The sequence below is a fragment of the Canis lupus genome, chromosome X, assembly GCF_011100685.1.
Source record: "Canis lupus familiaris isolate Mischka breed German Shepherd chromosome X, alternate assembly UU_Cfam_GSD_1.0, whole genome shotgun sequence".
Classification (NCBI taxonomy): Eukaryota; Metazoa; Chordata; class Mammalia; order Carnivora; family Canidae; genus Canis; species Canis lupus.
The window spans coordinates 45278874-45301896 of NC_049260.1; the positions used below are offsets into that span (position 1 = coordinate 45278874).

The 23023-nt window shown below is 47.1% G+C and overlaps 1 protein-coding gene across 1 annotated transcript in view; it reads right to left on the reverse strand.

Annotated features, from left to right (window-relative positions):
• Nucleotides 1-3331: 3331 nt before the first annotated feature.
• Nucleotides 3332-23023, reverse strand: part of KDM5C (lysine demethylase 5C) — a 29988-nt gene continuing 10296 nt past the window's right edge. Inside the window, 18 exon segments of the mRNA NM_001048032.1 lie at nucleotides 3332-3946; nucleotides 4050-4249; nucleotides 4382-4451; nucleotides 4719-5318; nucleotides 5489-5626; nucleotides 5773-5952; nucleotides 6408-6546; nucleotides 7162-7520; nucleotides 8200-8305; nucleotides 8921-9068; nucleotides 9201-9325; nucleotides 9418-9599; nucleotides 13188-13382; nucleotides 13496-13615; nucleotides 19934-20096; nucleotides 20189-20370; nucleotides 20985-21143; nucleotides 21275-21394. Coding sequence (NP_001041497.1) covers nucleotides 3584-3946; nucleotides 4050-4249; nucleotides 4382-4451; nucleotides 4719-5318; nucleotides 5489-5626; nucleotides 5773-5952; nucleotides 6408-6546; nucleotides 7162-7520; nucleotides 8200-8305; nucleotides 8921-9068; nucleotides 9201-9325; nucleotides 9418-9599; nucleotides 13188-13382; nucleotides 13496-13615; nucleotides 19934-20096; nucleotides 20189-20370; nucleotides 20985-21143; nucleotides 21275-21394 — 3549 coding nt within the window. The 3' untranslated portion in view covers nucleotides 3332-3583.

Consider the following 23023-nt stretch of genomic DNA (forward strand, 5'->3'; position numbering starts at 1 on the left):
GTGAAATGTCTTACATGGGGCTGGCACCCAAGAGGGAGTTCACAAGGAACTGCTCCCTTCCCTTTCCTAAGAATGTCCCAGGGATAGGGTTCGTGTCTGTCTTGAAACTCCTCCCATCAACAATTTCAGGACTTCTGAGAAGCATGGTCAGTGCCTGCTCCTTTAGGCCCCCAGTGACCATGGACCTGGACCCTAGACCCCACCTTCATAGGTTAACACCTTTACCAGTGGGGTTTACATAGTGCAAAGGGAATAGAGTTCATATGCAATGGGGCTTCAGAGGTTGCTCCTGTCTCCCTCCTTCTGTGCAAGACAGAGGACTTGGGCCTGGGCCTTGCTTTCCCTCCAGGAGCTCCCAGGAGAGACAGACCTGTTAATCCCAGAGTGTTTCAGACACCATGTAAAGCACAGTTGGAAGCACTAGAAGGAGGAAAGGTGTCAGTTGGGCCTGAGAAGACTTGGGGTAAGTCCCTAATGGAAGTGAGGTCTCTTCCCACCTTTGCCACTTGCAGACCCGGGAGCCATCCTGAGCCATGTTTGGGAGGATGCAACAGCAGCAAGGAGGTGTCACTATAGAAAATTACTTCAAAGTGAAGATACTCTCTTCTTCCTGGATCCTTTTTTCCATCTCCCACTCATCTGCCCCCTCTCCCCAACCCCTCCCCAACACATCACTCCTCCCTTTCTAGGTGAGTGCCTGAGAAAGGGGGACATATATGCCACCAATGAGCTTTCTGAAGAGGCCACGCTTGACCTAGGTCTTATGGGATCAGTTAGGGTGTCACCCGTAGGACTCTCCAGATGTAGGTCCACTGTGAGGAATGGGACAGGCAGTGCCAAGATGGAAAAGGTTGTCTGCCGACTGCTGAGGGCCAGGTCGTACCCTAAAGGACCCGTCTGGGCCCAGCACTTGCTGGCCTGGAAGCTGCTGCAGGCCACAGGTACCCTTTTTCCTCCCCTGTTGGGCCACTTCTAGGGGTAGACAGCCTTGGGGTGGGAGTGGTAGTAAAGTGCTGAGCCTGAGCCCCTTCCTTGTCCATCATAGCTCGCAAGCCTGTCTCTTCTGAGTTGTCTCCTCCAACCCTGCTTTCATGATCAATTCCAAACAGGTGGGCAGGTAAAAAGCCAGCCCTTCCCCCCTAGATTGGGGCCTGGGGTTGAACTGGATCCAGCAGGGATGTGTTGGCCCCTGCCTCCCTCCCCTTGACTTATACAGCCCAGTGTCTCCTGACCAGAAGACTAGAGGCAGGGCTGGCCAGATCCTCCCACCAATCAAACCTACCAGAAGAGGGTGGGCCTTCTCATTCATCACTAGGTTCCTATCAACCGGAAATCTTGGGAAGGGGGAGAAATGGAGCAAAATGAAGCCATTAAGCGAGCACTCAAGATGAGAAAGGGCAGAGTACTGATAGTTCCTGATCTAGTCCAACACCCTCATTTTCCTGACTCTGGAAGTGCCTGGGTGGCTCAGTCAATTTTGAGTGTCCAACTCTTAGTTTCGGCTCAGGTTGTGACCTCAGTCAGGGTCCTGAGATCCAGCCCCATGTCAGGCTCCACAATCAGTGTGGAGTCTGCTTGGGATTCTCTCCCTCTGCCCCTCCCCTCTACACACAGAACCACACATACTGTCTCTCTAAATAAATGAAATCTTAAAACAAAACAAACAAACAAAAAAAAAACCAAAAAAACCAGCCCAGATGGGGGGAAAATCTGTCCAATATAAAGATACCATTCATATCTACACTTAAAAGTGAACTCACCTTGAAACAATTATGCTAAGTGAAAGAACACAGTCACAAAGGATCACAAATTGTATGATTCCATTTATATAAAATGTCCAAAATAGGCAAATCCATATAGATTAGTGGTAGCCTAGGGTTGAAGGGCCGGGGAGGGGGGTGATGCCTAAGGAGTGTGGTTTCATTTTGAAATGATGAAAAAACATTCTAAAATCTTTTGCATTAATGGTTGCACAACTAGAATTATACTAAAAGCCACTGAATTGTATATTTTAAGTGGGTAAACTGTAGGATATGTAAATCATATCACAATAAAGCTGTAAAAGTGAACTTGGGCTGCAAATGACCATAGATCTGAGTTTTAGTCTCCATTCACAGGGGCAGAAAAAACCCTTTAGGGTAGAGAAAAGTCAGGGAAGCCTCCCCAAACATGGCTTATGGGTCGGACAGGAAAGCATTCCAGAAAGAATGAGATCATAAATATAATCTTGATCCTAAGGGCAATAAAGCATCACGGATGGTTTTAAGCAGCAAGAGTGACATGATGAGATCTGTACTTTGGAAACATCCCTCTAAATCACTGAATTTTACATTTAAAAACAGGTAAATGTTATGATGTATAAATTATGTCTCAATAAAGCCAAAACCAAAAATCCCCCTGGGGGCAGGGGGCATGAGGACAGACCAGAGGGCATAAAGTTGGAGGGGGCTATGGCAGAAGCTTAGTTGCGAGGTTGTCAGGCCCATCTGCTGGAAGATGGGGAAAACTGGTCTGGGGATGGGTAGGGGAGCCTCAGGATGTCTTGCCCACAGGTAAGGAGAACCTGGTAGAACTTGTTTTCAGAACCCAGAGCTCCCAGGCTTCAGCCCTAGTGCTCCCGCCAGCACTGCAGCTGCTCCACTGACAGGTGATGGAGGCACTGTTCTCCCCCTTCAAAGAGAAATGCACTTCAGAAACATATTTCCAAAAAATGTTGCTAAGGGTTTTATTTCTAACAAGAGGAAAATAATAAAATAAAATTAAAATAGGCTTCAGTTGGAACCAAGTTTCTTGTTTCTTTCTTTTTTTTTTTTTTTTTTTTGAACAAATTAATTACACACCAACAATCTTCTTTTATTACAACATGAACCCAGGAGGAGGAAAGAAGACAGGGCAGGACAGGGAGAGAAGGTTGAGGTGGTTGTGAGGACAAGCACCAAAAGCTTTCTTCAGATCATAGGGAGCCTGCTCAGCTCCCCAACCAAATTCATTGAAAATAAACAACTGTGAGCACGGCTATGTGAAGTTTCCTCCTCCTGGGTAGAACAGTCAGGGGAAGGGGGGAGGAAGGAGAGAGAAGGAGAGAGAAGGAGAGAGAAGGAGGGAGAAAGTGGGATGGGGGGGAGGCAGGAAAAGGGGAGAGGAGAAAGAGTGAGAGGGAGGTGAGGTTAGTGTAGCATGGCCTGGCCAGGGCCAGAACTGGGGAGAGAAGGGAGAGGAGTTTCCCCCAGTTTGCATATGCACTGGCCTTGTCTCTGGAATGGTGCTGGCCCAGCCCCAGCCACCCCCCTGCCCACCTGCCTATCCATCTGTCTATCTGCCTCAGGTGTCTGGGAATGCTGGTTAGAGGCTACCAGGGAGGGGGACTCCAGGGGCCGGCCCCCAGGAGCTGAGGTCTGAACAATACCTTGGAGTCAGAATATAAAAGTCAAGGGATTCAGGGATGGGCTTGGGGGGTGGGGGGTGGCCATCCCCCCTACTTGCCCACCTCCCAAGAAGCAGGCTTGATGGTCAGAAAGAGGATCCTTGAGGCCAAGGGGGGGGGGGGTCTTTGTTGGGGGGTCTGTGCTAGGCTCAGCCACTGTCACAACTGTTGCTGAGGTGGCTGCTGTGGGCAGGGCACATGCAGCTGAGGAGACAGAGTAGAGAAAGGGGCTGAGGGGCCTGAAGTGGCCAGCGCAGGCTCCAAGCCATTCTGGTTCTCCTGGGTGCTGGGGCTGCCAGTAGTGGGCAGGGTTTGGGGGGGGCCCTCACCCCCAGTCTCCTCCTCCAGCTCCTCCTCCTCCTGGGCCTCCTCGGCCTCTGGCCCTGAGCTCCGTACCCTCTTTGGCTCTAGCTCCTCTCGGGCTGGGTCATCGCCCTCCCCACCCCGATCCACCTTCCGCCGTCGCCGCCTCTCCAATGCCCGGCCCCGTGCCCGGCTCCCATGGCGCTCTGCCTTCTCCAGCTGTGATCAGACAGGCAGAAAGAGGTGTGGGCAAGTGGTCAGGCCTGGGCTCCCTGCCTCCTTGGCCTGACCTCCTGGCCCTATCCATGATCCCTGTCCTCACCTCCAGAAGTGTGCGGATCCGCTCCATGTCTGGAGGCTGCCCGGCCTGCAGTAACTGCCAGATGCTGTGGTTCTCATCCAGGGTTACCTCAAGCAGGTCCCCTTCTAACATAAGCTCCTCCAGAGGGGCCCGGGTGGCCTCAGGCAGCTCCAATGCGGGGCCAGTCAACTGTGGCAACAGCGAGGACAGCAGCTCCAGGTCTAGGGGGTTGAGGGGACAGGCTGGGTTAGAAGCTGCTCCCGGTTGTAGCCTCACTACAGAGCCGAGGACCCCATGGGTCACTGGGAATACCCAAGAAACAGCCTACCCACACCTAGACCTACCTCTCTTACCTGAGCCTTCCCCCAGGGCTACCTTCTCAGGACTGGTCACACTATCTCCGTTCTCTAGCAACCCCTGGACCTATCAAGGAGAGCAAGGATGGGTAGCGGTAACTAGAGAACCGGGCTCCCACCAACCCCAGACTCGGGACATTCTGTCTCCTGGAGGAGGAGGGCAAAGGTTGTGGCAGGGAGCAGTCTGGGGATCTGGACAGAATGCACAAGGGGGAAGGGAGGCCGGGTCAAGAAAGATCAGAAGTCAGAGAGCAGGGACAGGGCTTAGAGCCTAAATGGGGGAGGGGGCTAGGAGATGGTAATTGGAGGGCAAGAACTGGGGTGGGCAGCTCACCTTGGGCATATCCTTGCCACTACCTTCTCTGAGAGGGTCAGAGGCAGGGGCTGGAGGGTAGGTAGGGGGTTCCTCAGGTCTGGGTTCAGCCTGCAGCCGCTGGCGAAGCTCAGCCAGCCGTCCCAACAGAGCAGTCACATCCTCAGAGGCCAAAGCCTGCCTGGCACGGCCTTGCCAACTGATGGCCCTCTCTGTGAGACACTGCAGGGCTTCACCCTCAGGCAGCCGCACAGGCAGTCTCTGCAGGGCTACCAGCAGTGCCAGGATGGTCTCCAGGCGTGGGCGCCGTGAGCGCATGCACAGTGGACACAAGAATTTGGTGTCCCACTCCCACCAGGCCAGCAGTGGGGATGAGGTGGGACTGGGCCTCGGGGAGCTGAGGAGGCGGGGTACCGACACACATCGCCCATGGAACCAGTCCTGACACAGGTCACACTGCAGAGCTCCCACCCCAGCTGGCACCTGCCCACACACACAGACAGAGGTTGCAGAAGAAGCCGTGGCTGATGATGCCAGAGGACTGGGCTTGGCGGAGTTGGTGCGACGTAGCTGCAAGATGCCCTCCTTCTCCTTCTGTTCCCCCTCCTTGAAGGCCACGATCTGGTATACCCAGGACAGCAGGAGAGGAGGTCAGCAGCCCATCCCCTCCCTTCTTGGACACCCTTAACACCCTACTCCCAAACCAGGAGAAGTGAGAGGCCCAGGGAGCAAGTGGTCTGCCTACGGCTGCCCTACTCAGACACTGATCACCACAGGCCCCAGTTCCTTACCACAGAGCCTGGGTCCCTGAGGTCCTGCGCAGACAGTCCCAGAAGCTCTGTGTCAGATTTGTACAACCCCAGCTCCTTCTCCATCCACCGGCTGCGCTTGATGCTATCTGAGCCAGCATCTGCACATGGGCAGAGCACCTAAGGCAGGCAGACAGGGTGCAGATGCCTCAACTTCCCCTACCCCTCACTCCCAGTGCACCCAAAGCCCCATGTTCTCCTAGAAGCCATCTCATAGCAGCTGGGCCGGAGGCTGGAGAGGCTGTGGGTCAGGGTCCAGGCCTCACCTCTAGCAGAGTGTAGCAAGAATTCTTCTTGAGGAAGGTCTTGGAGGCCTTCTCCCTCCAGGAGTGCGCTGTCAGTACCTGCAGCTCTAGCTGTCTTAGCTCCTCCAATCCCACAGGGAGGTCCCGGCCCACAGCCACCAGGCCCTCTAAGTCATCCAAGCAGGGGTAGTGGTCACCATTCTGGGACAGGGGCAAGAGAAAGCTCAAGTCAACTTGTCAACATCCATGGATGTCATTCTGTGCTCAGCCCAGAGCTGCGAAGAGGCACCAGATTTGCGGTCTTTGGGCAGAACAGAACAGGGATCATCCTAAGGAAAGCACTCCTACAACTCCCACATTCAGTGGCTCCACCCCGCATTCAGCCTCCATGACCATCAGACTGATCATTCTGTTGTGGTCTGCCTCTTCCATCCTCCCTGCCCCTATCATTCTGACCCTCTCCACAACCTCTCCACCCTCAGGCTGGCCTTGTGAGCCCTCCTCACGTTGCTTGCCGCCAAGCACGTTTTGCCTCCTCTCAATGTACTGTGCCTGCTTCTCTAGCCAACCCAACTCAGCACAGCCAAATGCATGCCAGCCCTCCTGGCAGGAGTGAAGGTCTAGGGTGGATGGTCAGGGGGCAATAGGGTCCTCACTTGGATCTCGTCCACATCAGCAATCCAGGCTCGGGCCTTAGCAAGAGCCTCCTTAAGAGCCTGGATGTTAGGCAGGTGAACTGGGATGTTTTCTGCCTCATGGATTATGGCCTCAAGCGTGGCTGGTGGATGCTTCTGCCTAAAGATAAGGGAAAAAGAGGCCTGAGTCTAGAGTGATCTGCCTGAGCAGCAGCCTGAACTGACTACCAGATATATCAGCATGGGCCCCCGGAGCTGCCACTTGGGCCTACTTGCTAGCATTCTGCCTACAGGGGGCTGCCAGTCCCTGCTTGCTCCAGACTGCACGCACCCACCCAACTTCTGCCATAGCCTTCGTGCCTCTGCTCATCTACCAGGCTATCAGCCTGTTCATGCTGCCTATACAACCAGTGTTAGTGATCTGGCACTGCAGTGTGTGGCTTCTATCAACATCTGTCCATCTGCCTGTTAGTACTTGTGCAGATGTACTTGTACTTGTGTGTGTGTGTGCCCACGTGAGCCTGTGGAGTTAGTCCACTATACATCTCTGTACCTGTCCATCCCTGCTTCCCCATAAGCTTATCTCTGCCTCTATGTATACACGGAGTTTTAAAAAAAGAGAGAGAGAGAAGCTAGGGAACTAAAAAAGGGGAAGAAAGTCAATACACCAACACCAGAGTCTGGTACCCAAGGACACCCATGGGAATCACTGTCAGCTCTTCCACTAAACTTTGAAGGTTGGGGCAGAGGAGGGAGGGGTGGAGGCTAGACCTACCTGGCCTCCAGGCAGAGGTGGGCTTTCTCCTCCCAGCGCTCAGCAATGGTCAGCAGCTCCTGCAGCTCAGCCCGGGCCTTATCGACAGCAGGGCTAGGGGCTACGCTAGCACCCGCAACCAACAGTCCCCGCATAACAGCCAGGGTGCCCCTTCGGGCCGCAGGGGCCAGCGTCCGCTTCACTTCATCCAGCCATCGTGCCTGTTCCACCTGCCGCTGGAGCTGCTGGGCCTCAGGCACCTCCACCCCAAGCTGCTGCCCCCTCTCCAAAAGGGACTGCAGTAGCCCTGGACTGGAAGGCAGTGAGGCCAAGGCTTCACGGGCCTCAGCCTGGTAGCCCTCCACCTGTTCCAGAATACCCTACCAGGATACAGATGGAAGAACAAACTCCTCAGCTGGGGCCACTTAGAGGTCCCACCACCAAATACCTTTGCCCCATCTACCTTCTCACCCTCCAGTATTTGGGAAGAGCATCTAACACTGGCTGCGCTCTCCTCTTTTACCATGCCCTAAGACAATGGTTCCTAACACTCACTGCCTGTCAGAATACCCCAGGGAATTTGTTAAACAGATTCCTGGGCCCCACCCAGGGATCTTAGAGTATTAATAGGGTTTGGCCAGGAATCTATGGTTTAAGTCCCCAGAGGATTCTGAGGTCTAACACCAGGAGACCTCCCTGCCCTAAAAACACTCTGCTATGCTTGGCCTTCTCACAAACCCCTACACTCTCACTGGTGTCCACGGCCCTCTTCATCCCACCTCTCCTCTCCCTTAATGAATTTGACTTAGCTTTCCAGGCCCAAAGACATCCTCATTCCTTTCTCCTCTTCTACCTCCACCAGGACACCTTCCCTTGATTCCGCATCTTGTCACCTGCCCCATAAGCCTCCTCTGCCTCCTAGCTCCTGTTTCTCTCACATGTGCATGCTATCTTGCCCAAACACCTTATGCTTTTTGAAAATAGCCAAGAGTGGCCTGCTGCTCAGGTCTCCCAATCCCCCTGAACCCTCATCAGCACTCTGAGTACACTCCTCCTCACCTTGACATCCCCAATCTGGTGCATGGCACAAGGCAGGTTGTTCATCTGGTCCAGAAAGGCCCGGAGCTCAGCCAGGGTCATCTGTAGACCAGCCACCCTATGGGGGCTGTGGAGTTTCACATGTGGGGTTTCAGGTCCAAGCCGAGTTCCCTCCCTCCATCTCCATGCTCAGATCCAACACCTTTCCTCATACCTGCCCACCTTGAGCTCTCCTACTCACAGTGCCCCCAACTGTCCAGGTTAGAGGGAGGGTTTTAAGATATCAGCACATTCATATGATGGGAGCAAAGAATGATGGGGGGAGGGTGGGATATAGGATATATTTGCGGGGGGGGGGGGAGTCTAGAAATTAAATGATTGTAACAGAAGCTGGACTTTTCAACCCATCCTTTACTGTGAACTCTCTGATCAGGTTTTTGCTTCTGTGTCCTTTTCTTGTCCCTAAACCTTCCACAACTCCTCCCTGCCCACAAAATCCCTTGGCCTGTCTGAAATCTCCAGATACTGATAAAAAGAACAATTTCTAGCTTTCCCAGCACCAAGGCACTCTTCTCCATTCTAGCTGCCTGATCTCCTTGCCCTCCCAACATCTTAGGCCACCTTGCACTGCAGTGCTTGTCAGCTTCCTGCTGATGTCATCTGCTCAATGGCACTCAGAGTCTACTCCTAGGCGCGGGCTCCTCAGCAGGCTATCTGAGCCCGACACCCCCCACTGCCATACCCAGCCTCCTGGCCGCTGACTAGTCCCAGAGCCCGGGACACACAAGCCTCCGCCTCGCTCAGGCAGTTCTTTAGTCGCTGCAGCAGCTCGCTGTTAGGAAACCGCCGCTCACGGGCCTCAGACTCTAGTGCCCTCAGCTCTTCAAGGCCTGGGGAGAGAATGGAAGCAGCAAGGAGTAGGCAGTATTGAGTAAAGGGAGAGGAAGGAGGTGGGGGTGGGGGTACAGAAGAAAAGGGAAGAGAACTTGCCTGTGCAGTCCCTCCATCCCCCCATCACTCACTGCGCTTCCGCCCATCCTCCACCTCCAGGGCCACTCGAACTTTATTGGCCCAGGTGTCAAAGGACTCGGCTCGAACCTTCAGCTTATGCAGCATGGCAGGGAGCTCATCCAAGGTGTATCGATACCTGCAGGCAGACAGCAAGGAAGCACACATCTAGCCCAGCTCTCTGCATCCCTGCCTCAGCCCACTTCCTTAGTAGGCCCCCTCCCTGCTCACCGCAGGTACTGCCGGCTACTGGAGCACTTGCAGAGGTCATTGATGTGGGAAAGGCAGACAAGGCCGTCTGGGCAGTCATAGCAGGCCAGGGCTGACAGGAAGCACGTGGTCTTGCACTTGATGCACTGGCGCTCATCATCTGGGAGCAGCTCGAAAGCCTCTCGCTCAGCTTCTGTGATGCCCTGGGGGCAAATTCAACCCACACACATTATACAGAATCAGAACGGGGCTGCAGATATGGCCCTGTCTCTGCCACAGCTGAGCCCTGCATTAAGACTCTAATAATCTGGGTTGAGAGTTGTGGAGGCCAAACTCCACAGAATAGACTACCTCTGTGAAGTTCAAACTCTCGAAACTGGGGAAATCGGATGAACCAGGGCAAGATCAGTGTGGGCTGAGAGGAAAAAAAAAATGAGGTAAGATTCAGATCAGCAGAAAGGGCCTTTAGGGTAAGAGAGGGTGAGGAAAGTGATGGGCCAAGGCACCAGAGAGGTGGCAATATGTGGGAGTGGCCAAGAGAACTGCGTACAAGGGGAACAATGCTGGCTTCCAGTCATTCAGCACCCAGTGTTCCAGGCACCATGCTGGCAGCTTGGCAGACAGGACACACTGCACACACATATAAAACTCACAGAAATAAAATTCTGTGCTTGTGTCCAGTGTTTAAAGATAAATTTTTTTTTCAACAACATGGCTTCCAAACCTATGCCAATCACTTCATCTGTTACTCAGATGAAAAAAAGCATTCTGTTCCAAAAATGGAAGAAAAGCCAGCTTTGCTTTTCATTATACTAAAAGACAGTATAATGCTATGCATTATGGCTAGTTGTAGGGATTTTTAAAGGGAAATTCTGGCTAAGTTTTCGTTCTATATTGACTGTAACGTCTAACCTCTGCATCAGATGAGTCCGCTGTATATTACAAATCCCTCTCTGCTACTTACTGGTTGTATGATATGGAATACATTATTTACACCTCTCTGTTTCCGTTTCCCTGTCTTATAAAATGGGAGATAATATACCCTCATTGTATTGTCATGAAGATTAACAAAGGTACGGCAACTAAGGACTTAGTAAAGTATTTTAACATTTAGAATTAGTGGAGGCACAAAAGACCCCTAAAAGCCAAAACAACCTTGACCTTGAGAAAGAAGAACAAAGCTGGAGGCATCATACTTCCTGATCTCAAACTATACTACAAAGCTATAGTCATTAAAACAGTATGGTACTTGCTTAAAAACAGACACACAGACCAGTCAGTGGAACAAAATTGAGCCCAGAAATAAACACTTGCATACACAGCCAACTAACTTTTTTTTTTTTTTTTTTTTTTATGATAGTTAGAGAGAGAGGCAGAGACACAGGCAGAGGGAGAAGCAGGCTCCATGCACCGGGAGCCCGATGTGGGATTCAATCCCGGGTCTCCAGGATCACGCCCTGGGCCAAAGGCAGGCGCCAAACCGCTGTGCCACCCAGGGATCCCAGCCAACTAACATTTGATAAGAGAGCTAGAAATACTCAATAGGAAAAGGACAGTCTCATCAATAAATGGCACTGAGAAAACTGAGTAACCACATATAGAAGAATGATTTTTGGTCCTTACACCACTCAAGAAAATTAGCTTGAAATGGATTAAAGACTTAACACCTAAAACCGTAAAACTCCTAGAAGAAAACAGCGATAAAGTTCCTTGACCTGTGATCTTGGCAATGACTTCTTGGATAGGACACCTAAAGCACAAGCAACAAAAAGCAAAAAGCAAAATTACGTAAATGGGACTACATTAAGCTATAAAGTATCTGCACAGCAAAAGAAATCATGAACAAAATAAAAAGGAAACCTATAGAACAGGAGAAAGTATTTGTAAACCATCTATTTGGTAAAGAGCTAATATCCAAACATATAAGGAATTCGCCCAACATCAACAGCAAAAACCACCCCCACAAGCGATAAGAAAATAGGCAGAGAACCTGAACAGACATTTTTCCAAGGAGATACAAATGGCCAAGAGGTACATGAAAAGATGCTCCATGTGACGAACATCAGGGAAATGCAAATCAAAACCATAATGTGGTATCACTTTACACCTGTCAGAATGGCTATTACCAAAAAGACAAGAAATAAGTATTAGCAAGGATGTGAAGAAAAGGGAACCTTCGTGCCCTATTGGTGGGAATGTAAATCAATGCAGCTACCTGGAAAACAGTATGTACATTCCTCAAAAAATTCAAAATAGAATTACCCTATGATCTAGCAATCTCACTTCTGGATATTCCAAAGGAATCATAGACTCCTCTGAGAATTGGATGCAAGCTAGGAGCCCTCTCCTCATAAAAGTACTCAAACACACACACACACACACACACACACACACACACACACACACCCTCTCCTCATAAAAGTACACACACACACACAATCTTTTACAGATTTTTAAGACTATGGGGTTCAGAACCCTCCTCTAAGGTAAGAGCCAAGTATAAAAAATTTTCAACATCAGGATGAGAATACCTAGTCTTCCCACCTTGCTTTGGCTTCTTATAGTCTGGTACAACCCCAGAGTCATCATTTAATAATAGCACTGAACAGAGAGAGAAAATGATGCCTGGAAAAGACCCGGGGCTTACCAACTAACACCACAGACTTTCAACATTACCATAGCTGCAATTCTCCTTACAGCCCATGCTCATGGGAAAGTTATAAATGAGCTTTAAAATAAGAAAGTATTATCCTAAATGGACAGCAAGGGGTCCCTCAGGACGAGCATTCCTTTGTAATACTATGAAGGACTCTCACTAAGTCACTTATCTAACAGGGCAGGTGTGGAGCTTTAAGAAGGCCACTGAACTACATGAGTAGCAATCCCACTCATCTACAAACACAACTGACCACATGCTTATGAGAAATCTATTAAAGGAACACTGCCTTAAAAAGTAAAATAAAATAGGGATGCCTGGGTGGCTCCGTTGGTTAGGGGCTGCCTTCAGTTCAGGTCATGATTCCAGGGTCCTAGGATTGAGCCCTGCATCAGGATCACTGCTCAGTGGGGAGTCTGCTTCTCCCTCTCTCTCTGGCCCTCCTCCTGGCTTGTGTTCTCTCTTGTTCACTCCCTCTCTAAGTTTTTAAAAAAGAAAAAATTAATTAATTAAATTTAATTAAATTAAAGAAGGACTGCCTTGTGTTTGGTAGTATCACCCTGGTTTGAGCTACTGAATCATTTGAATGTACTAAGATGACATTTCCTAAGAAATGTTCCATATTTCAATCTCTTTTTTCATGAATTAAAATTACGAATAAAAGCAGCTGTTACAATGCAAGTACAATTAATAGATACTTTGATGTAAATAACCTTCCTCAAGCTTTACATTTTACAGAGCAGGGAAGTGAGACCATGAGAGGTTAAGTAACCTGCAGTGGGGGTTTCATGTGCCCGTCAGTGCTGTTGGGTTATTTAAACAGATGACAAATAGCAGCGACACCAGCACTTGCTATGGGTCAGTTACTTAACAAACATAATCTTTAATCTACTTGACTATCCAAAATGATAAACATTATAATACTCATTTTTCAGATATGGATATAGACAGTGAAGTAAATTAACTTGCTCATGGCTGTTGATAAATGGCAGAGAATGGAATGTGATTTCCAACCCAGATGCATCCAGTTCTTTTTTTACTACACCCCAAGAAGAGAGGGTACATCTATTTCTTCCTTCTCCCACTTCTGCCAGGATAGGGTACCTAGTTCAGGGCACTTTCCCCTTCACCCTACCTTCTCAAGCAGAGCCTTTCGTAGGCGCCGCTCCTCTTGCACCATGATGAACATCTCCTTATGCACAGCTGCTGCCAGGTTCAGGTCCAGCTTCTCTGGGCAGGCGGCCATCTTACAGATGAGCTCCTCGTGGGAGAAGACACAGTATCTTCGGAGTCGGCGGTAGTGCTCAATGCACTGGCGACCAGCCGGCAACTGTGGGCAGATTCAAGGATGAGTGTGGCCAAGTCTGAAGGCCAGGGTGCCTCAGCTTCCCCACAACCCTCCTGCTTCTCCCTGTCAGCCAGCCCACCACACTCCAGACTCACCCAGTCAGCAGTGCAAAAGTTGACAGCCTCTGCAAAGTTGTAACCTTGGTTGAAGCCACTGTGGTAAGCACGAGGGAAGGTAATGACGAATTCTCCTGCACACTGGTTTGTGCGGACAACCTGGGGAAGAAGGCAGCCAAGGTCATGGAGACAGTTTTCCACAGTTGGGAGAAACCTGATTTAAGTGCAGGATCCTTAAGGAGAAAAAAGGAGAGCCTGAAGGAACAGTGTGAGGACAGATCCTCAGATCCTCCGATTCTAAAAGGAAGGACAACTGGCCTCTGCTCTCAAAGTTGAAGTTTACCTTGGCAGCAACAGGAAGATCTGAGTCAAAAGTAGGAAATGTACATACCAACATATTTCAACTTTCCTTGTAATTTTTATAAAAATGCAATATATCACTTTTCATTAAAAATTATTTTTATCAGTCACACATGCAGTTCCAAGAGCCAAATGTTCTACAAGATTTGTTTGAAAATCAGCAGGCCCAGGATTCTCCAATCCCCAGAGCAAATCACTTTCACCTCTTCTGATTATTTTGGCATTTACCTTGACAGCCCTAAATAAAATGCCTCTAGACTTTAAGGATAGCCTATTATTTCTCAGTTTGCTTAGTTTTCTGTGCATGTATTAGTAATCCAATCCCAACCTTTTAACAAGTGTCTAACCCTCCTCTTGCCTATCACTTCTCACCTTTCTGTAGCAGTCTTATGATCTGTTCCAACCCAAACCATCTGTCCTCCCTGGACCTTCACTTTCCCACGATGATCTCTTCCATTCCCTAGATCCCAGGTCTTCCTCTCTTGGTATTTATTCTTTCACTATACTTGAGTACATCCTCCACTAGCTTCCCAGGAAATGATGGGAAGAACTTTTTTTCAAATATGTCTCTATTCTACTCTAGTGCTTCATAATTTGACCTTATAGAATTCTAAATTGAAAGCCAACGTAAAGGCATGGCTCGGGACGCCTGGGTGGCTCAGTGGTTAAAGCGTCTGCCTTTGGCCCAGGGTGTGATCCTGGGGTCCCAGGACTGAGCCCCATATCGGGCTACCTGTGGGGAGCTTGCTACTCTGTGTCTCTGCCTCTCTCTCTCTCTCTCTCTCTCTCGGTCTCTCATGAATAAATAAAATCTTGAGGGAAAAAAAAGGCATGGCTTTAGTCTTCTAGTGTTGTTTTTGAAGTCTTAAGCCATTTTGGTCTCTAATGCTTTGAATTAAACTTGTTTTCTCTCTCAGGAAGCTTGTAGGACTTTTCTGACCCCAGTGTTTGATATATAAATTCATCAGATATACCTTGGTATGCATCTATTTTCATTCATGTCCTGGGCTGGCCCTTTGATTCTGAAAACTTAATCTTCTGATTCAGGGAAATGTTCTTGAATTTCATTAATGATTTGCTTCTGTTTTCATCTATTCTCTTTTCAGAACTCATTATTTGAATACTGAACATCCTGAACAAATTTTCTTTCAACTTTACCATTTCCCATCTTTATTTTTTATTCTATTTTCTGAGAGATTTCCTTAACCATTTATCTTCTAAACTTTTTTCTTCCACTTTTACTATAATTTCTAAGAGCTCTTTTCTGTTCTCAGGATGTTTTCAAATAGTATCCTGTTTGCGCTATATACTCCTCTCTAAAGACAGAGTGCATGAGCAAGGAGGAGGGAGAAGCAGGCTCCCCCGCACTGAGCAGGGAACCTGACATGGGGCTCAATCCCGGGACCCCTGGATCATGACCTGAGCCGAAGGCAGATGCTTAACCAACTGAGCCACCCAGGCACCCTTATCTCTGAAGATCTTGAGGTTTCTTTCCCTTTTCTTTTTGAAGTTTAATTCTCTGCCTGCCCAACCTATTTATCCAAGTTGCCTTGTTTGGTTCTGTTTTCTAGAGGTTCCTCGGCTGTTTGTTTATCTGTGACTGTCAACTTTTAAGAGTAAGAAATGGAAAAGCTGAATGGAAGTTCTGAGTATATAGGTGAAGTCTGTCAACTGTGAGCTTCACTGTAGGGCGATCTGGAAGTGCCATTCAGTTTGGGAAACTCTAGGTCTTTCTTTTAAGGCTGCTGAGATTCTCCAGAGAAAACTCTCCCATTTTTTTGGCTGAAGGAAAAAGATCTGGCTGCCAATGTTCTGAGAGCCAAGTGGAAGAAGATGGCTGGAAACCTCAGCATCCACTATGTATACAACGATGAATCCTACTATTTTCACTCTACCTCCACCCTCAACAGTACCTAGAAGACCTCAGTCCAGAGACGTTTTAACCTCTTCAAAAGTAAAGTCTTTTACTTTAGTGAGGAAGGGTCACATTTCCAGCTGCCCAGTGTGGGAGGGGAATCTCACAGCTTCCTATATAGACATGAACCAATCCTTATTTTCACCTCATTCATCCTTCCTCCCAGAATACCTGGTGTCACTGACTACTGAACCTTTGGGGGATATTCTGAGGTATAAATCAGGCTGGTTGGTTCTCAGATGTCTCAATACTGGCTTAAGACTCAGTTTCCTCATCCGTTTTTTAGTTTCAAGAATTTTATTGTATCGTCTCATTTTCTCCATTTTAGTAATTTTTTAAACCTTAAAAAAAAGAAACTGTGCTGTTTAAGTGGTTTCAGTAAGGAATGGAAGCAGCCATGTGTGTGTTTAATTTGCCATCTTTAAAAGTCTCATTAAGATGAACATTCAATGCTGATGAACACACAGTTAAATAGGTACAGGTAATGGGACCTGTACCAATAGGTTGGTAATGGGACCAGTAACTTCTACTATCTGGAAAATCAAATTGCTAATTAGATCAAGGTATAAAATGTTTATACCCTTCAACCCAACAATTCCTCTGCTAGGATTCTAGAATAATGTGGAGAGAATTAACATCCTCACAATATTGAATCTTCCCAATCATGAATACATCTCCACATTTATTCAGGTCATACATCAGCTCCCACCTCCAATACATTTTCTTTTCAAATCTACCCCTATTGAGGGGTAACATCAGCATTTCTTGCCTGGATTACTGCACTGGCCTCCATTACCAAGCACTAGAATGATCTTTCAAAAAATGCAAATCTGATCAGCAAGGCCCCTGCTGAGAACCCTTGACCTGAAACCCCATGTCCACATGATGAAGCCACGGCTCCAATGGGCCAACTCTCACCTTCCCCCAAAGATCACCACTTCCACAAATGGCTTTCCTGACTCCCTCTTCCTAGCGACCCAGTCTGTTGTTCTTTTGAAGCACCTCTAACATTTATTCACCTCCAAGCTCCACTCAACTGCACATACCCGAAGGCAAGGACTGGTTTATTTGTCTCCAAGATGTTGGCCAGAGGCCTTGTACACAGAAGGAGTTCTAGCAACACCTGCTAAATGATCTAGACCCAGCTGTAATTTTATAGATATGAAAACTGAGTCCGAGAGAAGCTTCAAATAGCAGAGCCAGAAAGAGAACTTAAGGCTCCTGACTCTTCATCTCAGCCTGCACCCTCACTTTGGCAATCAATATCCCTTCACCACTTTCTATGTGGTTAGCTCATAAAGCTCTCCTCACATTCTGCAGCTGTTAAAAATTACCCCAACAGCCATCAAGTGGTGAATGAATAAACAAAATGTGGTACTTCCATAAAATATATTATTCCACCATAAATAGGAATGGAGTTCTGACACATGCTATAACGTGGACAAACCTTGAAAATATTAAGTGAAACAAGCTGGATGCAAAAGACCACATATTATCCCATTCACGTGAACTCTCCAGAAAAGTGAAATCTCTAGAGACAGAAGGCAGACTGGTGGTTGCCTGGAGCTAGGGAGTTAGAATGGAGAGTGACTACAAGAGGGCATGAGGATCTTTTTGGGGTGATAAATGTCCTAAAACTGGATTGTGGTGATGGTAGCACAATTCTGTAAAATCACTGAACTGTGTGTGCTTAAAATGGGTGAATTTTATGGAAATTATACTGCAATAAGGTTTTTTTTAAAGAGATAGTTATAAACAGTTTATACTAAGGCAGCAAAAATCATTCTAGATCAACACTGTCCAACAGAAATATAGCACCAGCCACATAAGTACTTTTAAATTCTCTAGTAGCCACATTAAAAAAGTAAAAAGAAACAGGTGAAATTAACTTCAATGTATTTTATTTAATATATCCACAATATTACCATTTCAATGTATCAAATGGTACATAAAAAAGTATTCGTGAGATATTATCATACTAAGTCTTGACATCCAATGTGTTTTATACTTTCAGCACATTTCAGATGAGATTAACCTTGTTTCAAGTGCTCAGCAGCCGCATGTGGCTAGTGGCTACCAAACTGGACAGTGCTGTTCTAGATCATTAAACTTAAAAAGAGATGATAAAATCCACACACTAATTATTGTTATGTCAAAATTTACATAGGAGAATAACAGAAATGTATCAAAGTGTGGAGGAAATAGGGATGACCACTTTAAATTTCCATCTTCTGAAAAGGGGGTAGGTTTCTTTTATAATGAAAATAAATACTTACACTATATAGCTATAAAAAGAAATGGCCGCCTTCCACCAAAGGGGAAGGGGGGAGGGGTTGGGCTAAAGATAGCTCCTTGGGGAGCTTCAGCTGGCTAAACTGCAACCTGCCAGCATGAGAATATGAAAATCAGATGCCTTGGATTGAGGGGATACTGCCAAGTCCAAAGAGTCTGGAGATGCTGGGAACCACCTATAGGAGGGGCAGGGTAGGGGATGGGGGTGGGGGGTGAAGCAGCAGCTGGCGAGCCATGAGCAGGACAAATGCTGTGGAGCTGGAAGCAAAGAGCACATGTTTAAAAATCTGTATTCAAGTTTTCTTAAAAAGAGGTAAGGATTAAACAGCCATATATATAGATATATACAGTACATATATATAATCTATATACATATATATATAATCTATATATATATATATCTTAGCTGTCTAAATCCTTAAGGATCCTCTTCCACTCCTACAATTAATTTTTCCTGACACTAGGCAAGGACTAATACCGTGCTGTGGGTCAGGAAGAAAGGAGTATGAGGAAAAGTCAGACCCAATGCCTACTTATGAAGAGAAGTGGAAGGGCCTGCAATCATCTCCACCCCTCAAGTCCAGTAGTTTTTAAACGGAGTGAGGCAGTGAGGGAAAAAGATGCCCATCCCCCCACCCCCACCATCTTGTGTGGAGGAAGGCTGCTTGAACTGTTGTGGTATACACTTCTTCTAATTCTCTAGATCCCTCAATGCTTAGTATATATAGTAGTATATAATGAATATATTATAGGGCATGTAGTGCATTAAATCAAGGTGAAGGCAAGAACTGTGGGTGAGAATCACTGACCTAGTCCAAAGCCCTACTATATAGATGATCGGGGATATCAAGGAGACATTAATTCAGTATGAAGTGACTGCCTACCACGTCCCATGTGTTAGACTAAGTGGCAGGGAAGCCAAGGTGGTGGGGAGGGGCGGGGGTTGGGAGGAAAAGTAGTATAGAATAAGACTCAAAGCACAGGTGGAAGATATACTAATTACTGTTCCTACAGAACTGATCAGGCTGTCTTAAGATCCACACCAGAAAACTGACTGATGCTAATGCTAGAAATTCTGTTACAGACAAGCCAGACTGTATAACCAGCAAAGTGTTTTATGGAGTCCACAGAGGAGGATAGGTTCAGTCCAGCACTCTGGGTTCAACTTTAAGTGTTGACAGATATTAGCCCTTTTTAAAAAGAAGTTATGTACTCCTCTCCCAGCACTACTGAGATGTGTGACATATAATACTGTATAAGTTTAAAATGTACAACATGTTGACTTAATACACTTAGATGTTACAAAATAATTACTACCATAGAACTCCTGACTTGTTACATAAGTAAAAATAAATAAATAAATAAATAAATAAATAAATAAATAAAAGCACCCATTGCTCCCAGAAGTGCTACATGTCAAAGACAGCTAGTTATCCCCCAATATTCATTCTTACCTTCTTTCACAACAATATGAATTTGTAACTGGAATGTGACCATTCAGAATAAAAATCACATTTTCCAGTTCTCCTTGCAGCTAGATGTGGCCATGTGACTAAGGTGTGACTAACAGAAGATGAATGGAAATGATGTAAGACTTTAAAAATAAGGAGACTTGTCTTGCCCTGTCCTTTTCCCATTTCCCTCTTCCACTGGCTAGAATACAGACATGAAAAGAAGCCATCCTGAGGTGTTGCCCTCAAACACAAGGTCCAGAGGGCTCACCACCACATTGCCTATCTAACCACTATTATGTACAGTCTCTAGAGTTGTCAAATTAAGATAGAAAAGGAATGAGAAAGAGGCAGGGGTAAATTCTGGATGATCACCACCACCACCACCACCATTACCACCACCACAAAAGACATCGCTACATCATTCCTACCCCTTGTTCCTGTTTCCTGAGCACTCACCGGCACACCATGGGACATGAGGGTGTTGGGATTCATGAGGGTGACAAGTTGGTGCAGGAGGTCAGGCTGGCTATCAAAGAGCTCAGGTGTCAGCTTCTTCATCACCTCTTCCAAATGTTCTGCTGCAAGTGAGGGTACCCCATACCAGGTCTTCGGCTCACCCCTGGTCACATGGAAAGGGGACACATGGTGGTCATGCACATGGTCCTGAGGGAACCTACTCTGCCTCCCTGGCTTCCCAGGGGCCCCACTCACCAATGGAGGTAGTTAATGGAGTAACTCCAGTGATCCTCAATATGCCAGCAAAAGGCTGAAAAGACCATGCCCACATACAGCCAGGGCACCTTCATGCCAGAAATATCCGCATTGATGTGGCACAGTACAGACTGCTCCAACACTGGCATCACATTCAGGTTCCAACCACTGGTAGCATACTCCTGTCAGGTTGGGTATTTGTGGAAAGGGGATGAGGGTTATGCTACAGAGCTGAGATCTTTAGCCCAGGGAACCTTAATTTTGAGGTCACAGACCTTTTGACACATCTGAGATACCATAGACTTTCTCCACCTCCTACCCACCCCGACTAGCCAAATGCATACATACAAGATTTCAATTCCATTCGATTTTAGGAAGTTTTATAGAAATACTCACCCACCAAAATATCTGCAAGCTAAAAGCCCCTGCTCTAGACCAAAATGCACCCTTCTCTTGAGGTAGGCCTGGGCCCTCATTTTTTCCTACACATACAATACCAGTCACTGGACTCTTCTTATGAATGAGCCAGGTACCCTGCCAAGTATTTCATACACCTTCTCATTTAGTTCTTGTAACAAATTTGTAAGGTAGATACTATCCTCGTTCTAGAAAGAAATAGCCATCTCATGGCTAGAGATGTCATACCAGATCATCGGGCTGTTTTCTACATATACCATCTTATCTACATCTCACAGCAACCATTTGAAGCAGGTATAATTACCCCCTACCCCAACAGAGATACTAAATGACCTGCTGAAACTCACACAGCTGACATAACCGTGAATCACCCACTCACCTCCTCCTCTGGAGTTAGGTGCCGCTTATTATCACTGACAGGGAAACCGCTACCAAATTCTTTGGAATGGATGTCAGCCCCATACTCGACGGTCACATCCTCTTCAATGCTGTTCACCAGCCGCCAGAACTCCTTCTCCACGAGTTCTGTAGGCACCATCTGGGGAACAGGGGTAGCAGATGACTGTGGCCCACCACATCCTGGCCCCAATGACCCAAGAGAGCCAAGCCTCTCAGGCACCAACATCTATGACCATAGCCCTGATGCTACCTCAGCCCTCCGTCACCTACGTGCACAGGCATGTTGAAGTAATCGGCTTTAAAGGAGTCAGCCATCTCGCCAAAGCTCTGCAGAGTGTATTCCCGGGTAGCCTGCTCAAAGCCAAAGGCTTCAGGGGGGCGCTTACACTCCTGAAACCCAAAGGAGAACATGTCACCACAGCAGAGGGTACAGAGGTGGAAAACCCTAAGGAGCGGAGCTGGAATATGGGATAGGAGCAGGGAGGAAGAAGAGCCCTAGGTCTGCACTCAAGGCCCCTGAGGCAGGCCTCACTTTATAGCTCCACCTTTTTTTCCCAGTGCTGTGGCTTAGTCTTTTCATTCCCCACAGGCACTGTTGCTGTGCTTTTGCTCTTCTCTTCCTTTAGGACTCTACCATCGAAATCATGAACTCTGACTTAGATATGCTATCCTATGTTCCTCTGCCACCGTGTTTTCCTCTTGAGCTTAAAACAGGGAGTTTAAACAGGGTGCCTAAGGAAACTTTCTTATGCCCAGACTGGAACTACAAGCCTGGGAAAATGGCGCTGAATATTCCAGTAACTCAGAGGATGGAAGTCAAAGGCACTAGCTTCTACACTATTCCTGTTCGTTAGACTGTTTCAGAAGACAGGACGTAAGACTACCTTGCTTTGTACCTATGTTCATGGTTTTAGGTGAGAGCTGTATGTATCCCAGAGTTAGATTCACTCATGTCTGGAAAAATCAATGTCAATCTGGTCTGCTGGACCAGAACCACTTAGAGCCAAGTAGAGCTGACAGCCTTCACTGTCTATGATGCTCCTGGTATCCAAACTCCTTCCTGAAGGAATTCCCACCATTTCCAAGGCCTTTATGCACTGCCCTGGTCTCTTTTCTCAGCTGTGTGTATATGTGTGCATACACACATACCTGGTCTCTAGGGCCACATTTGAGTCCCTAAGATAAGACAAAAGACCATCAATATCTGCTCTCCAGAAACCCAGAGAAAAATGTAGATGAGTGCCCAGAATTTGGATGAAGGAAGCAAGCTAATGGAACGGACCTGGCAGACTTACTGGACCTCTCAGCCCTCACTGCTGCTTTAGGTGCTCTCCTTACCGCCCCTCTTACCCTAAGGTGCATCCTCCCCAAACATCCTTGCTCCAGCACGCCTCCATCCCAAGTTTACAAAGCCTGCCCACCTCTTCCAGTTAAAGCTTATTATCACTACAAACTAATGAAATTACCAAAACAAAAGGAAAATGAACTAAGGACTATACCCATATGATGGACCCTCCCCTACAAGAAAAAACAAATCACTGCCCATGAATAAATGTAACAACATAGAAAAATGATTATAAGACAGCAAATGAAAATATGTAATAAGAGCCCAAACTTGTTAAAGATAGTTTCGCAATAATGAAAAGATGAGAAGAAAATATACCAGATTATTAACAATGGCTGTCTCTAGGTGGTGAAATGATAGGTAATTTGCCTATTTTCCAAGCTTTCTTAAAAAAACAAAACAAAACAAAACAAAACAAAAAAAAAACACCAAAGAATAAAAAGCTTGGAAATTAAAAGAACAATTTTTCCTTCATATTCCTATCCTCCAAATCTCATTCCTGTCACCTTTCCTGATTGCTACCTTTTGTCATTTTCCTTTCCTCTGAACTTCTACACCTCAGAGTTTCTAACACATAATTTAGCACATGACTCTACATCGGCAAAGGATCCATCCAATTATGACTCTCACCTCCCCAGGTAGTCTGGCGGCTCCCAGGGGGACACAAGCAAAGG